General features: G+C 37.3%; 1 protein-coding gene across 1 annotated transcript in view; it reads right to left on the bottom strand.

Moving 5' to 3' along the window:
- Positions 1-1,299: 1,299 nt before the first annotated feature.
- Positions 1,300-24,482, bottom strand: part of Ttc6 (tetratricopeptide repeat domain 6) — a 194,777-nt gene continuing 171,594 nt past the window's right edge. Inside the window, exons 29-32 of the mRNA XM_028869755.2 lie at positions 22,511-22,663; positions 21,529-21,699; positions 1,987-2,212; positions 1,300-1,599 (exon numbers count right to left, since the gene is read on the bottom strand). Of these exons, the coding sequence (XP_028725588.1) occupies positions 1,463-1,599; positions 1,987-2,212; positions 21,529-21,699; positions 22,511-22,663 (687 nt within the window). The 3' untranslated portion in view covers positions 1,300-1,462. The remainder of the gene's footprint in view (positions 1,600-1,986; positions 2,213-21,528; positions 21,700-22,510; positions 22,664-24,482) is intronic.

Below are 24,482 nucleotides of genomic sequence, written 5' to 3'. Positions count from 1 at the left end.
CACATATTTTTGTACATCTGCAGGGCACACAGTGGGCACTAAGAGAACCCCCAGCATCTAACACTTCCAGTTCAGCAAAGGAACCCAGGGCAGTAACGGACATGTATGTGCCCTGGAAAGAAATCTGTAGGTAAAAGAGGTCAGTTTGAATCTCAGCTCTGGCTAAGCCAGGGACAAATGAATCTGGAGACTAGTGAGAACAAAAAGATTCCAAAAGACAAGCTAAATGTGTTTTATTAATCAGCTGAAATAACTCACTAGGATGAATTGATACATTGTGCCAGGAAAATTATCCCTGAATGATATGATGTGTCCTCACCATAGTTTACAAACTACAATCAACTTTCTATTGTGACATGCTGGCTGTCCAGTTAAAAGTAAAGGAATTTCAGGGAACAACCCTGCCTTATCACTGTGAAAGCAGTCCTCAAAAGTCCCGGTGATGACTTAGGAGAATAAAACACCCACAAGGAAAATAAACTGAGTGTGGCAAATCTGAGTAAGTTAGACATCAGGAAGCCTTGATTACTGGAAGTGACGTTAAAACAAAAAGGACTCTCTGCTTAACCCAAAGATCTTTCAGAAACATCCCATAAAGAATTCTTAAGCAGGCATTGTGGCCCACACCTGAAATTCTAGCACTTGGGAGACTAGAGTAGGATAACCATGAGTTCAAGGCCAACCTAGATACATAGGAAGATCTCTGTAGGAAAAAAAGAATGACCAAAAGTTTCAATTTTATTCACTGGGTGCTATAAAGCATTTATTACAACCATACACAGATTTTTATACATACTTACTTGTATATTTGTGAAATCTGAATGAGAGAAAGAATGGATTATCTCTAGGAGTAGGAATGCTCAAAAATCCTCGTAGGTGTTATTCTGGAAGGTAAGCAGCGCATAAAAAAGAAACATGTTGATGTGCTGGAAGAGCGTGGGGGCCGGGAAGAATCCAGGCTGGTATTACAGTATGTAAAGGAGAGAAAGGAGGTGTACTAGACCTCAGTCTTTTATACCCATCAGCTAATATTTATTCTTTTCAAGCTGGAAACTGTTGAATATGTTTAAATAGGCATTGAAAAAAGGCTGATGATATTTTTTCTATTATTCTTACTATTTCAGAAAATACTTTAGGCATTAATATTCCTTTTTAAGACCTTGTTTCCCATGAAGATATTCACCTATCAAGATACTAGGTGAACCAGAAAGCCATTTCTTTTTACTTCACCAGTATAAACAAGGCTACATGACACCAAATTCATTTCTAAAATCATGAAAAAGTTTTGTAATTAATGCATAATATAAATAGTTTTTTTAATATATTAAATGGTTAAAAAGAATAGCCGCTTAGTACGTGCAATAAATACAATAACAATGGTGACATTTCTATACAGCAAATAGACTTCAGTTTCAGGAAGACTATACACTTAACCTAGTACAGAAACCACAAGAATCTGTAATTACGTAACCGGGGGACATTCTTCAAGGTCAAGGGCTTGGTTATAGTCACTCATAGCTTCCTCTATCAGTCCTAATTTGCCACGAACTTGTGCTCTGAGATTATACACATCAGCTTCATTGGGCTTCAAAGTCAGGGCTGCAAAAGAAAACAAAAGGTCTAGATATGTCGATATCAATCTCCCATAGCTCTCATTTGAAGTGTTTTTCTTCAAATGTAATAATGCGATTCAATTAGAAACACCAGATGTTTCTGAGAAGACTGATGCAGGAAGCTGTGGTCCAATGCCTTCCTCTGGGAGACTGGCATTGCTTATATGTGATTTCCTAATAATTATAACTCATCTCACCAATGTGTGAAGATGAGATATTACAAAACAGAATCTGTATCGGTCACATTAAGGATGTGGTACTACACATATGGATTCTATATAAACCAAAAGGCTTGATGATGTTCTTCTTTTGGAGTCTGAAAAGAGGTATACTAATTGCTACCATCTTCTCAACATGTTTACAAGACACCTACCTATGCCAAGGTCTTCTTCGGCTAGCTCATACTGCTTCAAGCAGAAGTGGAAAATTGCTCTGTTAAAATATAGTGCAGACCAGTGGGGGCAGTGCTCAATTGCACATGAGAAATCTTTTTCTGCTTCTTCATATCTCTTTAATAATGTGTTTGTGACAGCTCGATTCATGAGAGCATGCTTATTTTCTGGATTAAACGCCAACGCCTTCGAAAAGTAGTCACTGGCCTATAAAATGTAAGAATAATAAGCATGTTAATGTATCTTAATTAACAGATATCAAGAAATTTGAAGTCCTTTTATTTTAATTTAATGTCAAGCCCAACAGATTTCTAAGAAAGCAGTGATGGCATTTCATCCCAAATATCGAAGTGTTTGTAACAAAAATGAGAACTGAAAGCTGCCCGGTTTTTGTTCTTCGTTTTATAGCCATGTTCTAGTCAGCTCTCTGTAAATGTGATATTTGAGAGAGTCAAAATGGAGAAAGTATCTATTTGGGGCTGGCTGTGTATGATGTTTCAGCCCCTGATCCCTGACCCTGTTGCTTTGGGTCTGTGGCCACACAGTAGATCATGGTGGGGGCAGGAGGCAAGGGGCTGTTTACCTCATGAAAGCTTGGAAACCAAGAGAAAAGAGGCTTCAGGGATCAGGTATCTCCTTCAATGGCCTTACACACACACACACACACACACACACACACACACACACACACACACACACTGCCACCCTCACCCCCTTGACCTAACTTCCTTCTAGCAGGCCTCATATCCTAAACATTTTATCACCTCCCAATAGCATCAGGGGCTGGAGACCAAGTCTTCACCTCATGGCAAGGAGATATTTAGGGTTCAACACATAATATCATGCACAAGCAATTCTAGGCAATGCCAATGGTAAAATACTTGTTGGGATGCAATGTCCACACTTCCTACAAGCCCAGATCTCAAATCCCCGAACAGAACAACAAAAAAATAAGAAGTAAATTAGAGAAGACAACCAGACAAAAAATAAAATACAAATAAGGTAATTAGCAGTTCCCATATAAAAACAGATAAAGAGATGAAGATATAGATGGGTTTTCAAAAGAAGATTCTAAATTGCACTGAAAGGAATATAAACTTCACTGTACTATAAATCAACTTGTTGATGAAACCAAAGACTGAAGTATTCAATGTTGGCCATGGACTTGGAAGATGTGGACAACCAAGTGAAGATCAAAACTGCTATGTGAGCCAAAGGTTACACTTGGCCTTTTTCCTCTTAAAAAAAAAAAAAAGTCTCAAACCCAACTAGTGGGAACTCTTGAACTATGGACCAATAGCTGTGGAGCCTCCATGGGACTGGACTAGGCCCTTTGCATAAGCAAGATAGTTGTTTAGCTTGACCTGCTTAAGGGGCCCCTGGCAGTGGGATCAGGATCCACCCCTGATGCATGAGTGGGCTTTTTGGAGCCCAGTGTCTATGGTGGGACACCTTACACAGCCTTGGTTCAGGGGGAGGGGCTTGGACCTGCCTCAGCTGAATGTACCAGACTCTGCTGATGCCCCATGGGAGGCCTTGCCTTAAAGGAGGTGGAAATGAGGCATGGGTTTCGGGGAGGGAAGGTTGGGGAAGGGATTGGGAGGAGGGAGGAGAGGGGCGCCTGTGGTTGGTATGTAAAATGAACAGAAAATTTCTTAATAAAAATAAATAAATAAATAAATGTAAAAAATACAAAGCATAAAAAAGACTTAATAAAATTACTCTTGTATATTCTATACTTATGTATTCATATTATGCATAATTTATGAAAATGTTTAAGATTGTTGCTATTACACGTCATTTTTATATCAGAAAAAAATCTCAGATTTATCCTTTTCCTTGGTGTGAAACTTTCTTAGTTTTCTACTGAACTAGGGTCACCCACTTGCAAATCTATTCTGTTTTTTAACTAAATCTGCCAGTGCTTTTATTTTAACCCTTATTCATAACTTGGTTTTCAAAAGAACCTTAAATAGAGGTCTCAGGTCCTGGTCCAAGAATCAACTGCTATAAGCCTGCAATGAGGTAAGTATCAACATTGAGAATAAACAAGTAACCTCTCATTTTGCTTCTTGACACAACTGTGGCATCTGATCACATGATCATCTTTCAGTAATTTGTTTCTTATTATGTTATAAGAGTCCTGATATACATGAAACAGAATTAAAGAAAACTGAACATTTTACCATATGGAGACAAGATGTTGACTGGACATCCTTCTATTCATGTTCATTTCTAACTCCCTGAGGAATGACCATCTGACTCCTAATTTAAATTCTATCTATAAGGGGAAATGAACAACACACTCAGTTTGATCTCTTAGGCTCCATGCATCTCATCTCTTTGCAATCTGGATTCTACCCTTTCTAAGAGTTATGTTCTTGCTCAGGTTGCAGATGTTCTCAAGCCCTGTGGACATTTTCTAATTATTTCCTCCAAAGCATTTCCATGGCATTGACTCTCTTCATCTTTCTGTTCTTAAATTGCTCTCTCCTTGTGTAAGTGTTGCAGCTCTGAGAGGGCAGGTTTTCCCATGAAGGTGTTACAGTCCTGGAGGGAAAGGTATCCTGGTAGTCAGGAGCCAAGGAACACCACAAAGTCACGCCACACAATAAACTTCACACTAGAGATTTATTGGGAGAGATCCAAGAGGGTGGCTGCCTCTGCTCAGGAGAGAAGCAGCAGGCACCTGAGCAGGAGACAGGCTTATCTAGAGTTTTCAGAGTGGAGATTTCCAGGGTGGGAATTGGTGGGATTTCAAGCCAAGACCAGGTATTGGTGAGAATTAGAGATCAGGGATCAGTAGGATTTTGAGCTCAGGGATTACTGGGTTTGGGGGCTCAGGGACTGGTGGGTTTTGGTAGGTTTTCAAACCCAGAAGTGGGCTCAGACCTTTATCCTACAACTAGACCCTACCTAGTATTGTTGTGATCTCTTAGAGCATCTTCTGCCCTCATTAAACCATTTCCCTCCAGTTTTCTAGGGATCTTTCCTCAAGCTCATCTTCCACCCAGGCTAGTATAAATATTAATGGCATGGTGGCTGCAGCTCAGACCAAGGATCCAGAATGCTAGGTTCAAATCCTGCCTCTACATGGACTGAGTTATAAAGCTCTATTTGATTAATTTCTTAATCTGCCAATGAAACCAACAAACTCTTACTTCCATTGTTGATGAAAGGATGAACTGAGCATATATCTCTCATATAAAGTACTGAGAGAAGTATGCCAAATGTAGTAAGGCTCAGTCAATTACAGATAATTCTTTCTTCCAATATCTATACATGAAGAGGCAACAAAACCTTCAGGGGATTCTTTATGAACTTTGCTTCCTCTGACTTTTGAGGAGCAGTTATATCAGGACTGTATAACCCTTCTCATCCCTGATGGCAGGTGTTTGATGCCATGCTGAAGTGCAACGTAAGGATTCATTGAGACGGGGTCAGAATTGGCTCACATCTGTGAACAGCTTAAAAAGAACTCACCCTTGAAGAAAAGGTTGTATCCACAGACATCAGAAATGGAGTAAATGAATGTCTCCCAGCATTACTTTCTTTGTAAAACAATCTATGCTTCCTTTTAACTCATCATCAAATGATGTGCAGACTACGCAGTTATCTAATCACAACAGTGTGCCTTCTAACAATGGGAGCAAATCATAAAGGGTCATACACTAGTGCATCCAATTCTGAACAACAGAGCTTTATTTTTACTATTATTCTGTGTCTGTGGGCATTTTGCTTTCATGCACGCTTATGCACTACATGTGTACAATGCCCTTAGAGGCCTAAAGAGGGCATCAGATTCCCCTGAGAGTAAAACTGCAGATGATTGTGAGCCTCCATGCTTATGCTGGGACTCAAACCCAGGTCCTCTGGAAGATCAGTCAATGCTCTTCATAACCACTGAGCCATCTCTCCAACTCCTACATCATAACTTATAGCTTCCAAATTATATTACTGAGAAAATTGAAAATCTATTAATTTAATGAGATTACTTGTAGTAGAGGAGTATGGGATAATTAGAAGCTAAAGTAATTAAAACCCTTGAGTCTCAAACAACTGATCTGATGCCTTCAATCTATAATTAATGGACTAATAAATCATAAAGAAGATTGAATTTATTGTCTAAAAGTCATCTATAGTTAATCATTCATACCAAGTGTGGCATCCAAATGTGTCTTTAAAGCACTGTTACTAACTTGATAATAAACAGGAGTCAGGTTTTGTATGTGTTTTAACTCTCTGGAAATTATTGTTTTGATAAGGTACCTTCCTCCTGCTCTAAGATCTTCCTTCAGAAACAACTGAAGGGGACAGGGAGAAGGCATAGAAACCATTTTCTCCTCAGAGAGGCCCAGACATGGCAGCCCAGCTGAATAGCTATGGTTAACTCTTATTAGACTCTGAACTAACACCCAAGCATCCATCACACCAAGACAGGAAACAGCTTTATGTGGAATATTACTTGAGGAAGTATTCCTGCCATGTTGGGGGAATAGAGCCATACTATAAACAATCATTGATATTTATTTTTATTTTATACGTATGTGTGAGTGCCTGCATATATGTATATGCACCACATCTATACCTGGTGCCCAGAGATGGCAGAAGAGGACACCAACCTCCCCTCCCAATTGATGTTACAGATGATTGTGAGGCACTATGTGAGTGCTAGGACAGAATCTTGGGCCTCTGCAAGAACAGCAGGTGCTCTTAACTACTGAGCCATCATCTCTCCAGCCCACCCATACATACATATATATATAGTCTGAGCTACATGTTAGAGCTAAACGAATAATTTTACATATGACATTCACTGAGTTATTAAAGATAAGTTTAAAAAGTAAAGTTCTTTATCCTGCAGATTTAACCACCTACAAAAACAGAATTTCGCCTCAGGGACTTTATTTTTCTCAATCTTATGAATTATTTTCTTTTTTGTGGTAATGGGAATTGAACATAGAGTTTCACATTTGCTAAACAAACACTCTACCGCTGACCTGTATCTCCAACTTTTTTTTTTCAGGCAATTTATTTTGTTCTATTCACTCACAGTTAATACAGAAAATACTTGGAAACATTTTCATATAATGTTTGACACAGAAATCATCAAACAGAAGTATACAATGTTGACAGGAGGCAGTACATTTATAATTCATAACCCCAAATGTATTTATAAATTAGAAATGGAAAGATCTACAAATGAAATTATGAAGGTTCACCAAAGTCATTTAATCTGTCAGTTTCTCATTCATTTTTATGTCTTAATAATATTCTATTGAGCCGGGCGGTGGTGGCGCACGCCTTTAATCCCAGCACTCGGGAGGCAGAGACAGGCGGATCTCTGTGAGTTTGAGGCCAGCCTGGGCTACCAAGTGAGCGCCAGGAAAGGCGCAAAGCTACGCAGAGAAACCCTGTCTCGAAAAACCAAAAAAAAAAATAAATAATAATAATTATAATAATATTCTATTGTATGAATAAGCCACATTTTATTTCTCTCCAGTATTTAATAGCTATTTGAGTTGTTTTAACTTTTTTACTATTAGCAACACACTGCTGTAAACCTTCATGTACATGTTTCATAGGTGCACATTTTCAGTAGTTTGAGGATATATTCCTAAGGGTAGAATTGTTGAGTAACAGAGTAACAACGTTTTGCATTTTGACCAACCACCAAACTGTTTTGCCAAAGTGGCACATCATTTTACATTCTCACCAAATCCTTGTTTTTAAGGCTCTGATTTTTGTACAAAAGCATTCAATCATTCTGTCAGACCAAACCAGGAAAAGTAAGCTATAGTTCAGAGCTGTTCTATTCCATTTACTATGCAAAGCCATTCTTGGCGTTTGCAACTCTTAGCCCTTTTGAGTATTCTTGCAGTGTTCACCTTTTCCTCCACCACTTTTTTCTTCTTTTTTTCTGGTTTATTTCTATCTATTACAAATGTATAAAAAATCCTCCATCAATGCTGCTGATAGCAGCAGAACCTTGAGAAATATACCTTTGGTTTGCCTCGGAAAAGGAACACATTGCACTGTAAAGTTTATAAAATTGGCGCAAAACATTGTGATAATGTTACAATACCAGTTTTAAGAGTTCAGTGACTAATGGGGAGCCGATGGGATACATGCAGAACTGTGAAAGCGATCTCACTTAGCCAGCTGTACACGTAGACTGTAAATCTACATTCAGATCATTTATGAACTAAGACTATCATCTCAGTTTATCTGTTGAGGTCAACCAGGAAACCCTAGAATATACCTTGATTTTTGCAAAAAAAACAAAATAGGGGGAGGGGTTTCTTCAGCATTTCAGTCCACAAGTAACAGTATCCTAACAGGCAAAGTGTTCTCTCACTGTCAACATAGAATGAACTGCTGCTGGAGGTCAACTTGGGCTTTAATTTGCATTAGCACTTACATGCATAGTAGTCCAAGTTGTTGATCTCATGACTTTTAAAAGTAACTCTAAAAAAATAAAATGGCCCTTCTTGGAAAACTAAAGAAAGACATCCAGCCACAGTTGTAAAAAGTCTCATCAAAACAATATACCCTTTTATGAATTACGCCTCAATTAAAAAAAAAAAGTAGCCCCAAATAAGAAGCAGCTCTGAAAAAGAAAATATAACTTAAGATATTTGAAAAAAACAAGGTGAATACAGGTTCAAAAGTAATTAAGATACGTTTTCTTGAGGCTATGTAGAATTAGGCTTTAAAGAATTCTACCATTTCAAGTTTACCACTAGTTACTAGATACCTATTTACAAACAAGATGTTCACCTTTTTTGTTCCTTTATCAAGAGAAAAATCTACCTTCAGACTATGAGGGTGGTGATGGGGAGGGACTAGAAAACAAGATTCAAACAATCCCATGCAAATATCACATTTTTCAAATGGAAGAACTCCAAACTGCACTAGAAGTTCCAATCACAAAGATACTTTCCATTGAAATGATTTAAGTACAACTACATGGCACCAAGGTTTAGGCCTAATATAGGCCTGACAACCAAGTCCTTGTTTTCTGGAAGAAAGGCCTCAAAAGTCCCACTCAATTCCACATAACAATACTTCAAAGATCAATTAGGTTTTCCTTTCCTTAATATTTTTGTTTTTGGCTTCTAATCTTAAAGACTAGATTAAAACTTAGCTCATTTCCCAGAAGGCATTGCTTCCCTTTGCTCTATGAAAGAGTCCACCAAGACCTCTTCCTCAAAACCATCTAGCCCCCAGCCTCCAGCCTGTCCTTGTGATGCATCTTTCTCAACATCCTGAAAAGGTAATGTAGGTAAAATATGCTCATGAACATTAAAACTAGTTGTTAGAAAGACATAACTAGCTTTATAATTTAAGTTTTAAAGCATAAATACTTGCAGCTTAATCTGCACTGACAATGATTGTCGAAGCCTAGAATTCAACATTTACAAATTCTCATTCACACACACAAAACACACTATTATCACACAACTTGTGTCTTGAGAGAATCTTCTGTTTTTTAAATCTTTGGCCTCCCAGTCAATCCCAAGTTCTACCAACTTTTCTGAGTTCTGGTAGTTACCTGGACCACTGAGGCATTGCCACAAGACTTCTTCTCTTTTGAAACATCCTTTTTCTCTAGATATTAGGATAGCTACACAAGCTTGTTTCTTTTGTGGTGTATGTTGGTGTGGGATTATCTATTGCTTGATTTTTCATGGATGTGTTTAGCTTCTTTGGGTTGGATTTTCCCTTCTAGTGCTTTCTGTAGGGCTGGGTTTGTAGACAGGTATTGATTAAATCTGGTTTTATCCTGGAATATTTTGTTTACTCCGCCTATGGTGATTAAGAGTTTTGCTGGGTATAATAGTCTGGGTTGGCATCCGTGGTCTCTTAGTGTCTGCATGAGATTTGTCCATGATCTTCTAGCTTTCATAGTCTCTATTGAGTAGTCTGGTGTTATTCTGATGGGTTTACCTTTATATGTTACTTGGTCTTTTTCCTTTGCGGCTCTTAATATTTTTTCTTTGTTCTGTGTGTTTAGTGTTTTGATTATTATGTGGCGAGGGGACTTTTTTTTTTGGATCCAGCCTATTCGGTGTTCTGTAAGCTTCTTGTATATTCATATGTATTTCTTTCTTTAGGTTAGGAAAGTTTTCTTCTATGATTTTGTTGAATATATTTTCTGTACCTTTGAGTTGGTATTCTTCTCCTTCTTCTATCCCTATTATTCTTAGGTTTGGTCTTTTCATGGTGTCCCAAATTTCCTGGACGTTTTGTGTTATGACTTTTTTGTCTTTAGTGTTTTCTTTGGCTGACGAATCTATTTTCTCTATCATGTCTTCAGTGTCAGAGATTCTCTGTTCCATCTCTTGCAACCGGTTGGTTATGCTTATTTCTGTAGTTCCTGTTCGTTTTGTCACGATTTCTATTTCCAGCATTCCCTCAGCATGTGTTTTCTTTATTGTCTCAAATTCATTTTTCAGATCTTGGAATGTTTCTTTCATCTGTTTAATTGCTTTTTCTTGACTTGATTTGATTTCTTCCCATTTTTTGTTCATTTTTTCTTCCATTTCTTTAAGGGAGTTTTTTATTTCCTCTTTAATGGAGTTTTTCATCTCCTCTTTAAGGGAAGTTTTTATTTCCTCTTTAAGAGACTTTTTCATTTCCTCTTTAAGGAAAGTTTTTATTTCCTCTTTAAGGTAGTTTTTCATTTCCTCTTTAAGGAAAGTTTTTATTTCCTCATTGAGGGAATGTTTTATTTCTTCTTTAAGGGCCTCTATCATCTTCTTAAAGTCATTTTTAGGGTTGATTTCTTCTGTTTCTTCTGTCATGGTATGTTTAGGTCTTTTTTTTTAATGACAGTTTACCACTAAGATATTGAGGTTAGACTTGAACTTGCAATCCTCCTGCCTCAGTCTTTCCAGTACCTAGCATTACAGGTTTGTACTACTGAGTCCAGCCTCTTTAACTAACTTACACTGCAAAAAAATATTTCTGGGACCCAGACAAAGGATGATCTGAAGTGTAAGGCAACTGACACTACCTTATAAGTCTGGAAAAACACCGCCTATTAGCATCTGAGCAATGACAACCCAGCCATGTCTTAGACAACTACACTGTTGATGACTGTCCTTACATCTAATCCTTGCTGAGACCAGCCAGATTCATCCCAGAAATCAATGAGTTGTAAAGGGTCATTATTTAGAATGGAATATGTGGACAGGTTGATGGAAGAATGACAGAGCAGAATGTTTTCTGAAGCAGTAAGTGCCCTGTATTATGGTGATATTTTATTTATACTGAAATGTGATTTTATTTGTATGTTAATAAATAAAGTTGCCTGGGGGTCAGAGCTAATAGCAAGTCATAGCAGAAGCTGGGTGGTGGTGGTGCACACCTTTAATCCCAGCACTTGGGAGGCAGAGCTAGGCAGATCTCTGTGTGTTCAAGGATACAGACAACATGGAGACACACACCTTTAATCTCAATACCAACCATAGAAGACCTGGAGGTCTGTATAGATGGGCAGTCACGAGAAGGTCATGTGGTTGGGTTTACAACCAATGAGAAAGCAGAATAGAAAGTCAATAAAAAGGACAAACACACAGGAAGTAGCTCTCTTGCTGAGAAGGACAGCAGCGGCAGTGAAGGGTAAGGTTTTTAGCTCTTAGCTTTTGCTCTGACCTCTTGGGTTTTTAACTTTGCAATTGGCTCTGTGTTTCTTATTTAACAAGATGGTTACATCAACATTTGGCACCCAACATGGGTCAAGAATTCATTAAAAACCACTTGGCTTGGCTTGGCTTGGCTTGGCTTGGCTTGGCTTGGCTTGGCTTGGCTTGGCTTGGCTTGGTGGCAGGTCCCACCTGGGCAGCCCGACTCCCTAGCTCAGGCCCAGCTCAGCTTAGGTCTCAGGTCAGACTGACCTGACCGTAGCTGCAAGCAGTTACCCGTAGCTGGAGCTACTTGCTTAAAGCTGGTGCTACAAACAACTCAGGCCTGCTGGAGCTACCAGTCAGCTGCACTCGACTGTAATTGCAACAGCTACACAGAAATGCCAACACACGTGGTCTGAGCTTAAGGAAGCTGGAGCCCAGGCTCGACTCAGAGCAAGCAGGAACACGTGCCTGGATTTAAGCTTTTAGCCAGAATGTGGCTATGCTTTCTCTCTCTCTCTCTCTCTCTCTCTCTCTCTCTCTCTCTCTCTCTCTCTCTCTCTATTCAGATGCTGAGTGGCTGTTTTGAAATTCCATCGGATCTCTACTGTTCTACACAGACTTGGTAAGTCAATTAAGATATCAGATACTTTAAAGGAAACTATGTAAAAGAGAAATTTTTTCCACATTAAAAAAAAATGGGTTTTATGTGTGCATTGGAAGAAAATTGGGCTTTGTTTGAAATTTTAGGCAGTCTGGCAATGGAACAACTATATGAGAAGATTAATGTTGATCGAATTATGCACATTATTACTTTTCTTATCCTTATTTTACTATTTAAAGAGATAGTCAATTTAAGTGCCAGGATAAAAGTTTTAGAAAAACCTGTTAAACCTGTTAAAAAGAATTATAGAGAAATTCAAATTCAGACAGAAGGAATTAACAGTGAAGTTGTTTCAGGATTGGATTATAAGGTTACAGAAAGAAAGCCTGTTTTAATGCAATCACCCTTAATTTATCCAGTAACCATACACAGGTACCTGGTCAAGAGAATGCACAAAATTTTTGGACTCCAGTTGAAATGTTAGACTTATGAAGGCTTAAGGAAGCAATAGTATCTTATGGCACATATTCCCCATATGTAAACCAAATGTTAAACTCCTGGTCAACTTATAATAGGATTATACCACAGGACTGGCAGGAACTGGCACATGCTGTTCTGGAACACGGACAACAGCTCCAGTGGCAAATGTGGTTCAAAGAGGAATCTAAAAACCTAGCAAAACAATGTAGAGATAAAGGTATACAAGTCTTCCAGGATCAGCTTGTTGGAGAAGGCCAATATGCTGCAGGACAAACACAATGTTTATATGATATCCAAACCCTAGTTCTACGTCAAATGGCAGCCTTTAATGCATGGGACAGAATTGAGGAACCAGGAAAAAAAACTGAGTCATTTACAAAGGTTATACAGGGCCCAAAAGAATCTTTCACAGGTTTCTTACGAAGATTGACTTCAGCAGTAAAGAGAATGGTCGTGAATTCAGAAGCTAGCCAGATAATAATAAAATCATTGGCTTTTGAGAACACAAATGCAACACGCAAAAGAATAATTGGGCCATTAAAAGCAAGATCTGCACCCTTGGAAGATTGGATTAGAGACACAGTTAATGTTGAGGCTCATGACCAAGATGATATGTAGATAGGAGAAACAATTTCAAGAGGTTTAAGGAATGTCAGATGTTTGGATGTGGAAAGTAAGGACATTTGAAAAGGGAGTGTAAACAGGGCATTCCTAGAAACAATGTTTCTTCAAGGAACAATGGCAACAGAATGCCCCTTCCTTCTGGAGTATGCAGAAGGTGTGGTAAGGGAAAACACTGGACCAACTAATGTAGATCAATAAAGGACAGACAGGGTAATCCTTTGCCTCAGTCTTCAGGAAACTCCCAGAGGGGCCTCAGGCAGGCCCCCACAGCAAATCCAGTTCAGACCTTCCCTGCAGTCATAGAGGAAACCCCTATTCAGAGCAATTAAATAACCAAATGCCTATTGGAATAAACCAGGCTACTCCAAGTAATGGAACAACTGAGACAGAGAGAACAGAAAATTCAGGAGAAAACATAAAGAAAAATGTTTGGCAAACTTCTATAAATGAACAAAAACCAAAATTAATAATAAAAATAAATGGTGTTTTGTTGTCTGGTCTGGTAGACACAGGTGCTGACATTACCATAATTGCACTAGAATTTTAGCATCCAACTTGGCCTCTTCAGGAGGTAAACATTCAACTGTTAGGAATTGGAACATTATCTCAAGTGAAACAGAGTGCAAGATGGCTTGAATGTATAGGTCCAGAAGGACAGAGAGGAAAATTAAAACCATATGTGGCTAACATAGCTATGAACCTGTGGGGTCGAGACCTGTTGCAACAATGGAATACTCAGATTAACATCCCTCCAACCTCAGAAACAAATCATAAACTAGCACATGTTTCTGAAAGAAATATTAGAAGATACTATTCTAATGAGTGGTCAACAGCCATCCATATTATACAAGAACAGGGCACAACAACTGATGATCTCCCAAAGACACCAACAGCTCTACCTTTAAAATGGTTAACAGACAAGCCTGTATGGGTTCAGCAATGGCCTTTAACAACAGAGAAACTCCAGGCTTTAGAAGAGCTGGTAGAAGAACAGTTAAATGCTCAGCATATTGAAGAATCAACCAGCCCTTGGAATTCTCCTATATTTGCTATTAAAAAAAAAATCTTGTAAATGGAGAATAGTAACAGACCTTAGAGCAATTTACAAAGTAATTCGGCCAATAGGCTCTCTACAATCTGGAATTCCTTTGCCTACTCTGTTCCCTAAAGGACAGCCTCTCCTGGTTTCTTTTCAATACCTCTACAAGAAAAAGACAGAGAAAGATTTGCTTTCACAGTGCCTACTTGCAATAATTCTCAACCAGTTAAAAGATTTCAATGGAGGGTCCTCCCACAGGGAATGTTGAATAGCCCAACCCTGTGCCAATATTTTGTACAACAGCCATTGGAAGTGAAATGTAAAAATTTTCCTAAATCTATAATTTATCATTATATGGATGATATTTTACTAGCTGACTCAAATGCAGATACTTTAGAAAGAATGTTTGAAGAAGTAAAGAAAATTTTGCCTTGCTGGGAATTACAAATTGCTCCTGAAAAGACACAAAGAGGAGATTTTATTAATTATTTAGGATATAAAATAGAGCTACAAAAAATTAGACCCCAAAAGGTACAAATTAAGAGAGATCAACTACAGACTCTTAATGACTTTCAAAGACTATTTGGAGACATTTCTCATCTACGAACTATTGTTGGGGTAAAAAATGATGAACTGAATAATTTGTTCAAAACCTTAGAAGGTGACAAGGACTTAAATAGTCCAAGAGAATTATTACCTGAAGCTGAGAAAGAATTGGCCTTGGTAGAAAAGAAAGTACATGAAGGACATGTGGATCGTATCAATTCAAAGCTAGATTGCATTTTAGTTATTTTACCTTCTAGGCAGTCTCCTACAGGAATATTAATGCAGAGGGAAGATATTATATTGGAATGGATATTTTTACCAAATGAACTGAACAAAAAATTAAAAACTTATGTGGAAAAAATCTCTGACTTAATTTTGAAAGGAAAATTGAGACTTCATCAATTAGCAGGAATAGACCCAGCAGAAATTGTTGTACCTGTAAACTAAAGAGGACATTGAAAAATTATGGACAGAAAGTGAACATTGGCAAAGAGCTTGTAGTAATTTTTTGGGAGAAAATAACAGCAAATATCCCAAAAGCAAAAGAATTGATCTTATAAAGAGAGCTGATTAGATCTTGCCTCGAATTGTATGGGAAAAACCCATATCTGGAGTTCGTACATTTTATACAGATGCCAACAAACAAGGAAAGGCAGGTTACAAATCTGAAAATTTAAGTAAAGTGGTTCAAAGTCCTTATAATTCAGTTCAAAAATCAGAATTGTATGCTATTCTGTTGGTATTAATGGATTTTTCAGAACCTCTCAACATAGTTACTGACTCTCAGTATGCTGAAAGAGTGGTATTACATATTGAGACTGCAGAATTTATCCCCGATGCTTCAGAATTAACTTCACTATTTATTCAATTACAAGATACAATCAGGATATAATCCTTTATATATAACTCACATCCAATCCCATACTGGTCTGCCAGGCCCTCTAGCACAAGGCAATGATGAGATTGATAAATTATTGATAGGAAATGTGCTGGAGGCCTCAGAATTTCATAAAAAAAATCATGTAAATAGTAAAGGTTTAAAAAGGGATTTTTCTATAACCTGGCAACAAGCCAAAGAAATAGTAAAGAAATGTTCTACTTGTTCCTTCTATAATCAAACGCCATTACCAGCAGGATGTAACCCAAAGGGTACTCAGAGGAATGAAATCTGGCAGATGGACGTGTTTCACTTTGCAGAATTTGGAAAATTGAAATATGTACATGATACCATCGATACGTATTCAGGATTTCAATGGGCAACTGCTCTGAGTTCTGAAAAAGCTGATTCTGTAATCACTCATTTGCTAGAAGTTATGGCCATCATGGGTATACTTGCACAAATCAAAACTGACAATGCTTCATCATATGTCTCTGTTAAAATGAAACAGTTTTTTGCTTATTACAATATAAACCATATTACAGGTATACCACATAATCCTACAGGTCAAGCAGTTATAGAAAGATCAAACAGAACTCTAAAGGATATGCTAAATAAACAGAAAGGGGAAACAAAAACTCCCAGAAGCAGACTGCATAATGCTCTATTAACTTTGAATTTTCTCAGTGCTAATGAGAAAGGAACAACAGCTGCAGAGAGACATTGGATAATTCAAAAAAAAAAAAAACTACAGAATTAAATCAGCCTATATAATTTAAGGATGTGCTGACCTCAGAATGGAAACCAGGATATGTGTTACGTTGGGGATGAGGTTTTGCTTTTGTTTCTACAGGAGAAGATAAGCTGTAGATACCATCAAAATTGATAAAGGTTTGATTTGAACAAGAGAGAACTCTTAATTAGAGGAGGTGATAGTTCATCAACCAGCATGAACATCCATTTAAACTAACTCATACCAATTACACATGCCTTTTCATTTAATCAGATAATAACTTGCTGAAAGGGAACCTCCCCAAAATTAGTCTTGGGGAAAGGTTTTGTTTTTGTCTTTTAGGAGAATGAAGGCTAAGGAATCTGAAGAACACTGGACAAATGAGACAACTGAAGAAAATGGACAAATCATCTATCCCAGGAAACAGAATAAAATGGCCTATTGGTATATCATCTACAAAATTTCATAAGTCTTCCTAAATGTTTGTTTCTGCTCTTCTCTAGAAAAATTTAACACTATTGGTCTTCTTGTAGTCCCAGTTCAATTAAAATTTAAAGCTGACTTTGGAGTTGGAGAATGGCTCTCTCCTTCTTTAAACTCAAGCATGTTGTTAAAAGGAAAATGCAAACTCCCTGTATTATGCCAGAATAAAAGAGCCATCTTCTGACATGGGACAGAAGAAAAACCAAATTAATTAAGGGACTATTCTACTACTAATCTCAATTCGTTGATTCTATTCTGATTCTTTAAACTTTTCTTAAGTAAGAATTTTATATCAAAATTTGCAAGATTAATATATATACATTTTAAACCTTGTTAAGACAAGAATGGTCATATAGAGTACTAACTAATTCTAGAAAAAAGGCTTCAATTAGCTACCTATACATGTCTTTGTGTTCAAGTCTCTTATCAGTTTTCTGCAGGAAATCATGGCCAGGCCTAACATCAACTGAAGTCTCCAGGAAGAAGATGTGGCCCCACAACAACACCAATTCCACGTGGTCAATAATAATATCACTACGTTGACAAACATTATCTACAGATCAGCTTTGGACTAAAAAGTGCTCAGAGCAATAAGGATTTGAGATAAACCCTGGACTTTGGCATTATGTACAGACTGGATAACAAAGGATAGCTACCTTTCCTAGAATTTGACAATTAACCCAAAATTTTTCTTTTCAGAATAAAGATACATTCGCCCATACCCAGCAGGAAGCAATTTTAAGAATACGACGCCCACATTCCCAAAGAAGCGGTGTGGGGCAAGTGGTTTTTTGGTCTTCTAATGGGTTTTGGGTCTGGGATAATTTTCATTGCTTAGGAGGGTTGGTTACAAGTTGTTGTTAAGGGTTAGGAAAAGGGCTAAGCAAAGGAGATTAAATTTAAGGTTCTTGTTTAAAAAAAGAAAAAAAGACAATTACTAGTTTTAAATACTTTACATTGGATTGGATTGTTTTATATTGTATACAAAATATATATATATATACATATATATAGAGAGAGAGATTGTTATTGTTAAAAAATGCCATACATATAATTCTAATCTTGTTCAAGATATTGTACTTATACCATTCATTTAACAATGTAATGCAATTTGCTGATCCTTAAATGTTATTATTACCAACTATTAGGATAAAAAGAAGTAAAAGTTAGTAGTTAGACATTACAATAGAACTTGTAGTCATATTAGGTATGTTTTCAAGATTGAGCAGATATATTTTAGATAGACAGGTCATCTTCAAACCCTTCAGAGATCTACAGAATATGGTATTTAAAATGTTTTAATAACTTAAATTTTTTTCTTTTTGTTATGACTATGAGACATGTCGGCTCCTGGCAGTACCAATCCACTTCAGAGAAAATATGGGCATTGAAGAAACTGCATATGGAGTTAACTTTCATTGTAGCAAAAGTTAGCCACTAGACAACAAAGTATCCTCAAATCAACTGCTGAAAAACAGGACAAAATGGACAGACAGGACTCAAAACAAAGGAGTACTGATTCTTGTCAAAACAGGTTTGGTTGTGGCTTTATCAAAAGGCATCTTCTGAGGCCAGGACAATATGGCACCATCCCTGAAGTGGCCTTTGCAATCCGGAAAAGGTACAGTGCCCTATTCTTTGAAGGCAGCTGAACAGGCAGTGGGCCGATGGCTTCTGATGTGCAATGGAACAGAGCTGAAACAGTTATTCGTGAAGAGTAACTAAGCTCACACCTCTAAATAGTAGAATGGCATTTAATAGAGGGATGTGGAGAAGAACAGGATGCTGAGATGAAGCTACATATACACAGCCAAGAAAAGCGGACAAAAAAAAAAAGCTGAATTTAAAAAACATCAACAATTTCCAGAATTTAAAATCCTGAATCATGACATGACACTAGTGGAATTCAGGTGTTTCTGGTACATGGACTGCTCTCACCAAATGTGAGGTCAAACTGTTGACCTTGTGTACATCCTACTTCACAAATGAGTCTGTCAGATACGCTAAGCTTATAGGCTGAAGATGATGCCCCAACACTGCAGAGAATCCTCAGGTGACTGTCCAGTCAGTCTGTTTCTGTCAACTCACTTTTCTTTTCTTTTTTTTTTTTTTTTTTTGGAAGATGCTTGCATGCACTTCCTGTTTTTATTTTTTATTAGGTAATATTATTTCCTTCTTGGGTCTCTGAGGGAGTTGAAGATTAGTTAGTTATAGTTATAGTTTTCCTTGTTAAGAATTTCAGAAAAGAAACTCACTAAGAGGTGTAAGTGTATAAATTTGAAAGATGTTATAAAACAATTCTGTTAGTAATGTAAGTTAGGATAGAAAGTGAATCAGGTACATTTTTGACTTACCAAAATAGGATAGATAACGAAATTATTTTCTCTGAATTTGTCAAATACAAATGGACTAGACATTGTTTAGGTTTTATTGCTTATAGTTATTGTAATTTTGTATATAGTTTTTCTTATATTAGTTACAACTTTCCTTTTTCTCTTTATTAAAATAGAAAAGGGGAAATATGATGGTATTTTATTTATACTAAAATGTGATTTTATTTGCATGTTAATAAATAAAGTTGCCTGGGCGTCAGAGCTAATAGCAAGCCATAGCAGAAGCTGGGTGCTGGTGGTGCAAGCCTTTAATCCCAGCACTTGGGAGGCAGAGCTAGGCAGATCTCTGTGTGTTCACGGATACAGCCAGCATGGAGATACACGCCTTTAATCTCAATACCAACCATAGAAGACCTGGAGGTCTGTATAGATGGACAGTGATGAAGAGGTCATGTGGTTGGGTTTACAACCAATGAGAAGGCAGAATAGAAAGTCAATAAAAAGGACAAACACACAGGAAGTAGCTCTCTTGCTGAGAAGGAAAGCAGCGGCAGTGAAGGGTAAGGTTTTAGCTTTTAGCTTTTGCTCTGACCTCTTGGGTTTTTTAACTTTGCAATTGGCTCTGTGTTTCTTATTTAACAAGACAGTTACATCTACACTGTATCAAATGCTTCTGCAGGGTCCAGAAAGGGAGACTAGAGGAGTGACTGGGAATGCTGACAAGAAAAAGCTGGAGGAGCAGTAGGGACAAAGGATGAAATGGAGATGGTGTATGGAAAATCTGAGACAGAAATGGAGAGACAGCTACTATAGACGCTGGTTAAAAGGTACTTCTGTGGAGATCAGTAGTGAAATGGAGGAGGAAGAGGGAGTAGGTATGAGGGGGAGGGTCTTCCCCTTCTAAAGATAGTAGCCAAAATGGCCACACACACCTGTAATCCCATTGCTGTACCCTCTGGAGGGAGAATCAGGAAGATCACAAGTTAGACATTAGCCTACGCTAGGCAGGGAGACTATCTCAAAAAATAAAAGCAAAAACAAACACACAAAATTGAAGATTGTAGATTTGTGCTAGTTAATGAGAAGGAGATCCAATGGTAATTTTTGTTTATGGTAGAGAAAGTAAATAAATAATAACTAAGGGCCATAACAATAGTTTTATAGTCACTAGAGCAAAACTATAAACCTTGCTATAAATCAGAAAAACTAAAATACTCAAAGGGAACACAACACAGAGTAAAATACATTTAATGTACACATAAAGCATAGAAAATATAAAAATCCTTCCACCTGATTAAATTCCCAACTGATATTCCCAAGCAAGAGGGGAAATTCAAATTTCAGGTGCAAAATTCTAGTAAGCATTATGGCATATATTTACCATGAATTATAAAATGGCTAAGATTGTAAGTTTCACATTATTTCTATATTACTCAGTTTTTAAAAATAAGCATCAAAACATATGGGGTTCTGCCAAAACAATGCTCAGAAAATGGACACAGCATTAACAAATTATAATATAAATTAATAAGTGGCAAGTAAATTCAGTCAACTCAAAATAGTAAAGAGCAAGGTGAATTGGGAAAAGCATAACACAGTGACCACACCTTAAAACAAACAAACAAACAAAAAAAAAAAAACAAGAGGTTGGATCATGTAAGTACATCCCACTTCAAGTACAGTAAATTTCAATATTTATCTCATCTAAAATCTAACAAGTTTTTATTTCAGATAGTATAAGCTGAAATGGCAAGAGATTAAGTAGTCACACAAAACCATAACTAATATGTGTCTATTTCCCGTGCTCATGTGACAGATAATTACAAAACATATACACTAAGATGAGTTAAATACTCTCAACATAAAGAGGGTCTTGAGGGAAGTCTACACATGCTATAGAAGATAGGATTCCAGTAGAAGCTGGATAGAGAAAGAGAATGGCCAAATGCCGGAAAATTAAAATCAGTGTTTCTGGACCAGTACTGAATGGTCAGGAACAGTGAGGAGCATAGATCTACACAAGTAGAAGCAAGTAAGGATTGAACATTGTAAGCATATTCATGGGACAGAACATTATTTATTAACCTAAGGCATAAAGGCTACACTTCAAAACTGTATATAACATGGAAGAATTTAATGCCGAAAGAACACGTTAAGGAAAATGCACATTGCCTGAGAAAACTGCCGGTGGTGAAGGTAGATGTTTCCGGCATTGAAGTAAGCCAGCGAGTACTTGGGGTCCAGAGAAATCGCCGCTTGATAGTCTGCGATTGCATTCTGTTGTTGACCCATAAACTCGTGGATCACACCACGATTTGTTAAGAATTCTGCGGTGGTATTGATCTGCAACACAATCATAAGAAGGAATTGGCATCTGGGAATAGTATTAATCTCCAATTTCATGTCTGTGAAATGAATGTTTAGGACATCCACTTGTGGGAAAAAGCACTGTTACAGGGCAGGCCGAACCCAATTACAGCACATATTTCCAGCAAGGGCTTGGTATGAAACTGGTTTCATGTTAATGCTTTGTTGAATGACTGTCATAAAACAAATAATTTTAGAGCTTTACTTAAGTTCTTCCCAAGGAATAGACATGGGGGACATTTACCTCTTAATCTGTTAAATGAGAGAAGAAATTAAGTAGAACAGTCAACATGCTTCACTGTGCTATGTAGAAACAATTACCTTTAAGTCCTGTCTTTTTTTACCCCTTATATTACCCCTATAATATTTCAAAATTATAGAAAGTAAACAAAATCTGGAAGAGAATTCAAAGCATGAGAAGGCTGTTCTTTCACTATAGGAAGAAGCCGAACATCTATATTGTTCTCTAATTGCTTCAAACTTGGGACATCACCATTACACTTTTGAATTCATTTTGTATTACAAAAATACTATTAAGGTCTTATGAAACATACAAATTGCATTTGATAAAATAAATTGATTCTTATCAATAACTTGATTTTAAATTTTAAATGCATCTAGATTACAAAATAAACCATAATAACCCTTTACCTTTGACATAACTCTGGGGAAACAAAACATTTCTCTACATATCACTTAAAATAGGTAACAGAGAACAACATACTTAGACTTATTCATTGATAGTCTGAATATATGCTAATAATAGTATCATCAATATAGTTTTTACCTTTAAGGCAATGTTAATGTCCTGCATCGCAGCAAAGTAATTACTCATTTGAAGACAAACCACAGCTCGTCCTTCATAGGCTAGATAGCTCTTTGGATCAGCCTCTAGGGCAATAGTAAAGTGAATCCAAGCTTTCTGGAATTTTCCTTGTGCCTAAAATAATTATTCAATTTCATGAAGCAAGAAACAGTCTGTAGCATGACAAATGTTTCTGATTCTCACTCATTAAAATCTTTGGTGAGGTATATATTACACGATACTAAAGCTAAGGTATTTTAAATTAAAAAGTAGGCTACAAAATGAGTATCTTCAATGAACTAATTCCAGTTAAGTATTTATGATCAAATTATATTCAAATAAATTTAATTTTATAGTCATCTACTATACCAATCTTAGACAACTTAAAGTCATAGCTACTATGTGTCATCCATACTTCTACGGACTACCAAAAAACTTACATTGAAATCCCAAGTAGCCATAAGTAGTGGCACACACCTTTGAACCCAGCACTCAATTGGCAGAGGTAGGCACATCTCTGTGGATTTGAGGCTGGCCTTGTCTACATAATGTGACCTTGTCTCGTGTGTGTGTGTGTGTGTGTGTGTGTGTGTGTGTGTGTGTGTGTGTGTGTAGATAGGTAGGGATAGATGATAGATAGATAGATAGATAGATAGATAGATAGATAGATAGATAGATAGTGTCTCGTGTGTGTGTGTGTGTGTGTAGATAGGTAGGGATAGATGATAGATAGATAGATAGATAGATAGATAGATAGATAGATAGATAGATAGATAGATTTCCAGATATCAATAATATATGCATAACACACAAGGTAAAATTAGTATGTGCTATTATTATGAATGGAGTAATAGTGCAGATGAATTGTTGCAGCATCTGGAATTTTAGGAACACTTCATACACTCCACAGAAGATGCATGTAAATCTACCATGCACCTGTTTATAACAACCTTAGTGCCAACTGGAAAAAAGGTCAGGAGACAGGCACCATTAATAGAAGGATGTCATAGTATTGCCCAAAGCAGGCCAGCTGGCAACTAAACACCTCCTGACAGGCAGGCAGGGAGTTAATTAATTTGCAACGGCCCAGCGTCTGTTCTTCATCTCACAGGCTCAAATACTAACCTGCCAGAGTCTGAGAGGCTGGCACACTCTAACCAACCTGAGCCCAGTGACTCTCACATAAAGATATAAAGAAATATAACTACAAAGAGGACTAGATCCTCATTCCCGACTGGTAAACTCTCTGAGTCAAGTGCCTGGAAACCTGCAAGCCATCATAACTTCATTTAATAAACAAAGAATTAGGCAAACTGAGGTTGGACTATCAGAATATTAAACTGCAAACCATCTCACGGTAGGATTGGATTTACCGGCTGTTCTGACATCTGCTGTGCTCGCTGTGGTAGCCTCAGACCTAGGCAAACAGGACGGAATCTCCATGTATTTGTAGCACAGGCTGTCTCTCCTTTCCCCGGACAGCACGTGGACAGCTCTAACTCTCCTCTATTGGCCCTTCCCTTTTCTAATTCACTTCTCCATGCTGACGTGCTTTTCAATCCCCTTTCCTGGTTATGCACCCAGTGGGATTTTCACAGAATACAATTTGATGGCATGCCTCTGATTAGTGATATTCCTATTTTAACTAGATTTCAGAGCTTTTATTCTGTCCCTTATTGACTTTTCCAGTCTCGTCACAAATTTCCCTCTATCCACCACATTCTACTCATATGGACCCTCTGCCTCTTCTTACAAAGAGTCCTAACTGGTTGTTCCTTTTGTCTCAAGACTAAATCCTACCCCAATCCCTCCCTTACCTAGCTAGTCTTTCACACCTCAACATAAATGTTAATTTATCAATAAGTTCTCTTACCCTTTAGTTGGGCTTTTTTTTACAAAACCTTTTGGGGGATTGTTTTTGTTTTGTTTTTGTTGCATTTATCATAATTACAAT

Source organism: Peromyscus leucopus, chromosome 14, assembly GCF_004664715.2.
Source record: "Peromyscus leucopus breed LL Stock chromosome 14, UCI_PerLeu_2.1, whole genome shotgun sequence".
NCBI classification, from domain to species: domain Eukaryota; kingdom Metazoa; phylum Chordata; class Mammalia; order Rodentia; family Cricetidae; genus Peromyscus; species Peromyscus leucopus.
Note: the sequence above shows the minus strand (reverse complement) of the source record. Positions and strands in the feature narration are given on the sequence as shown.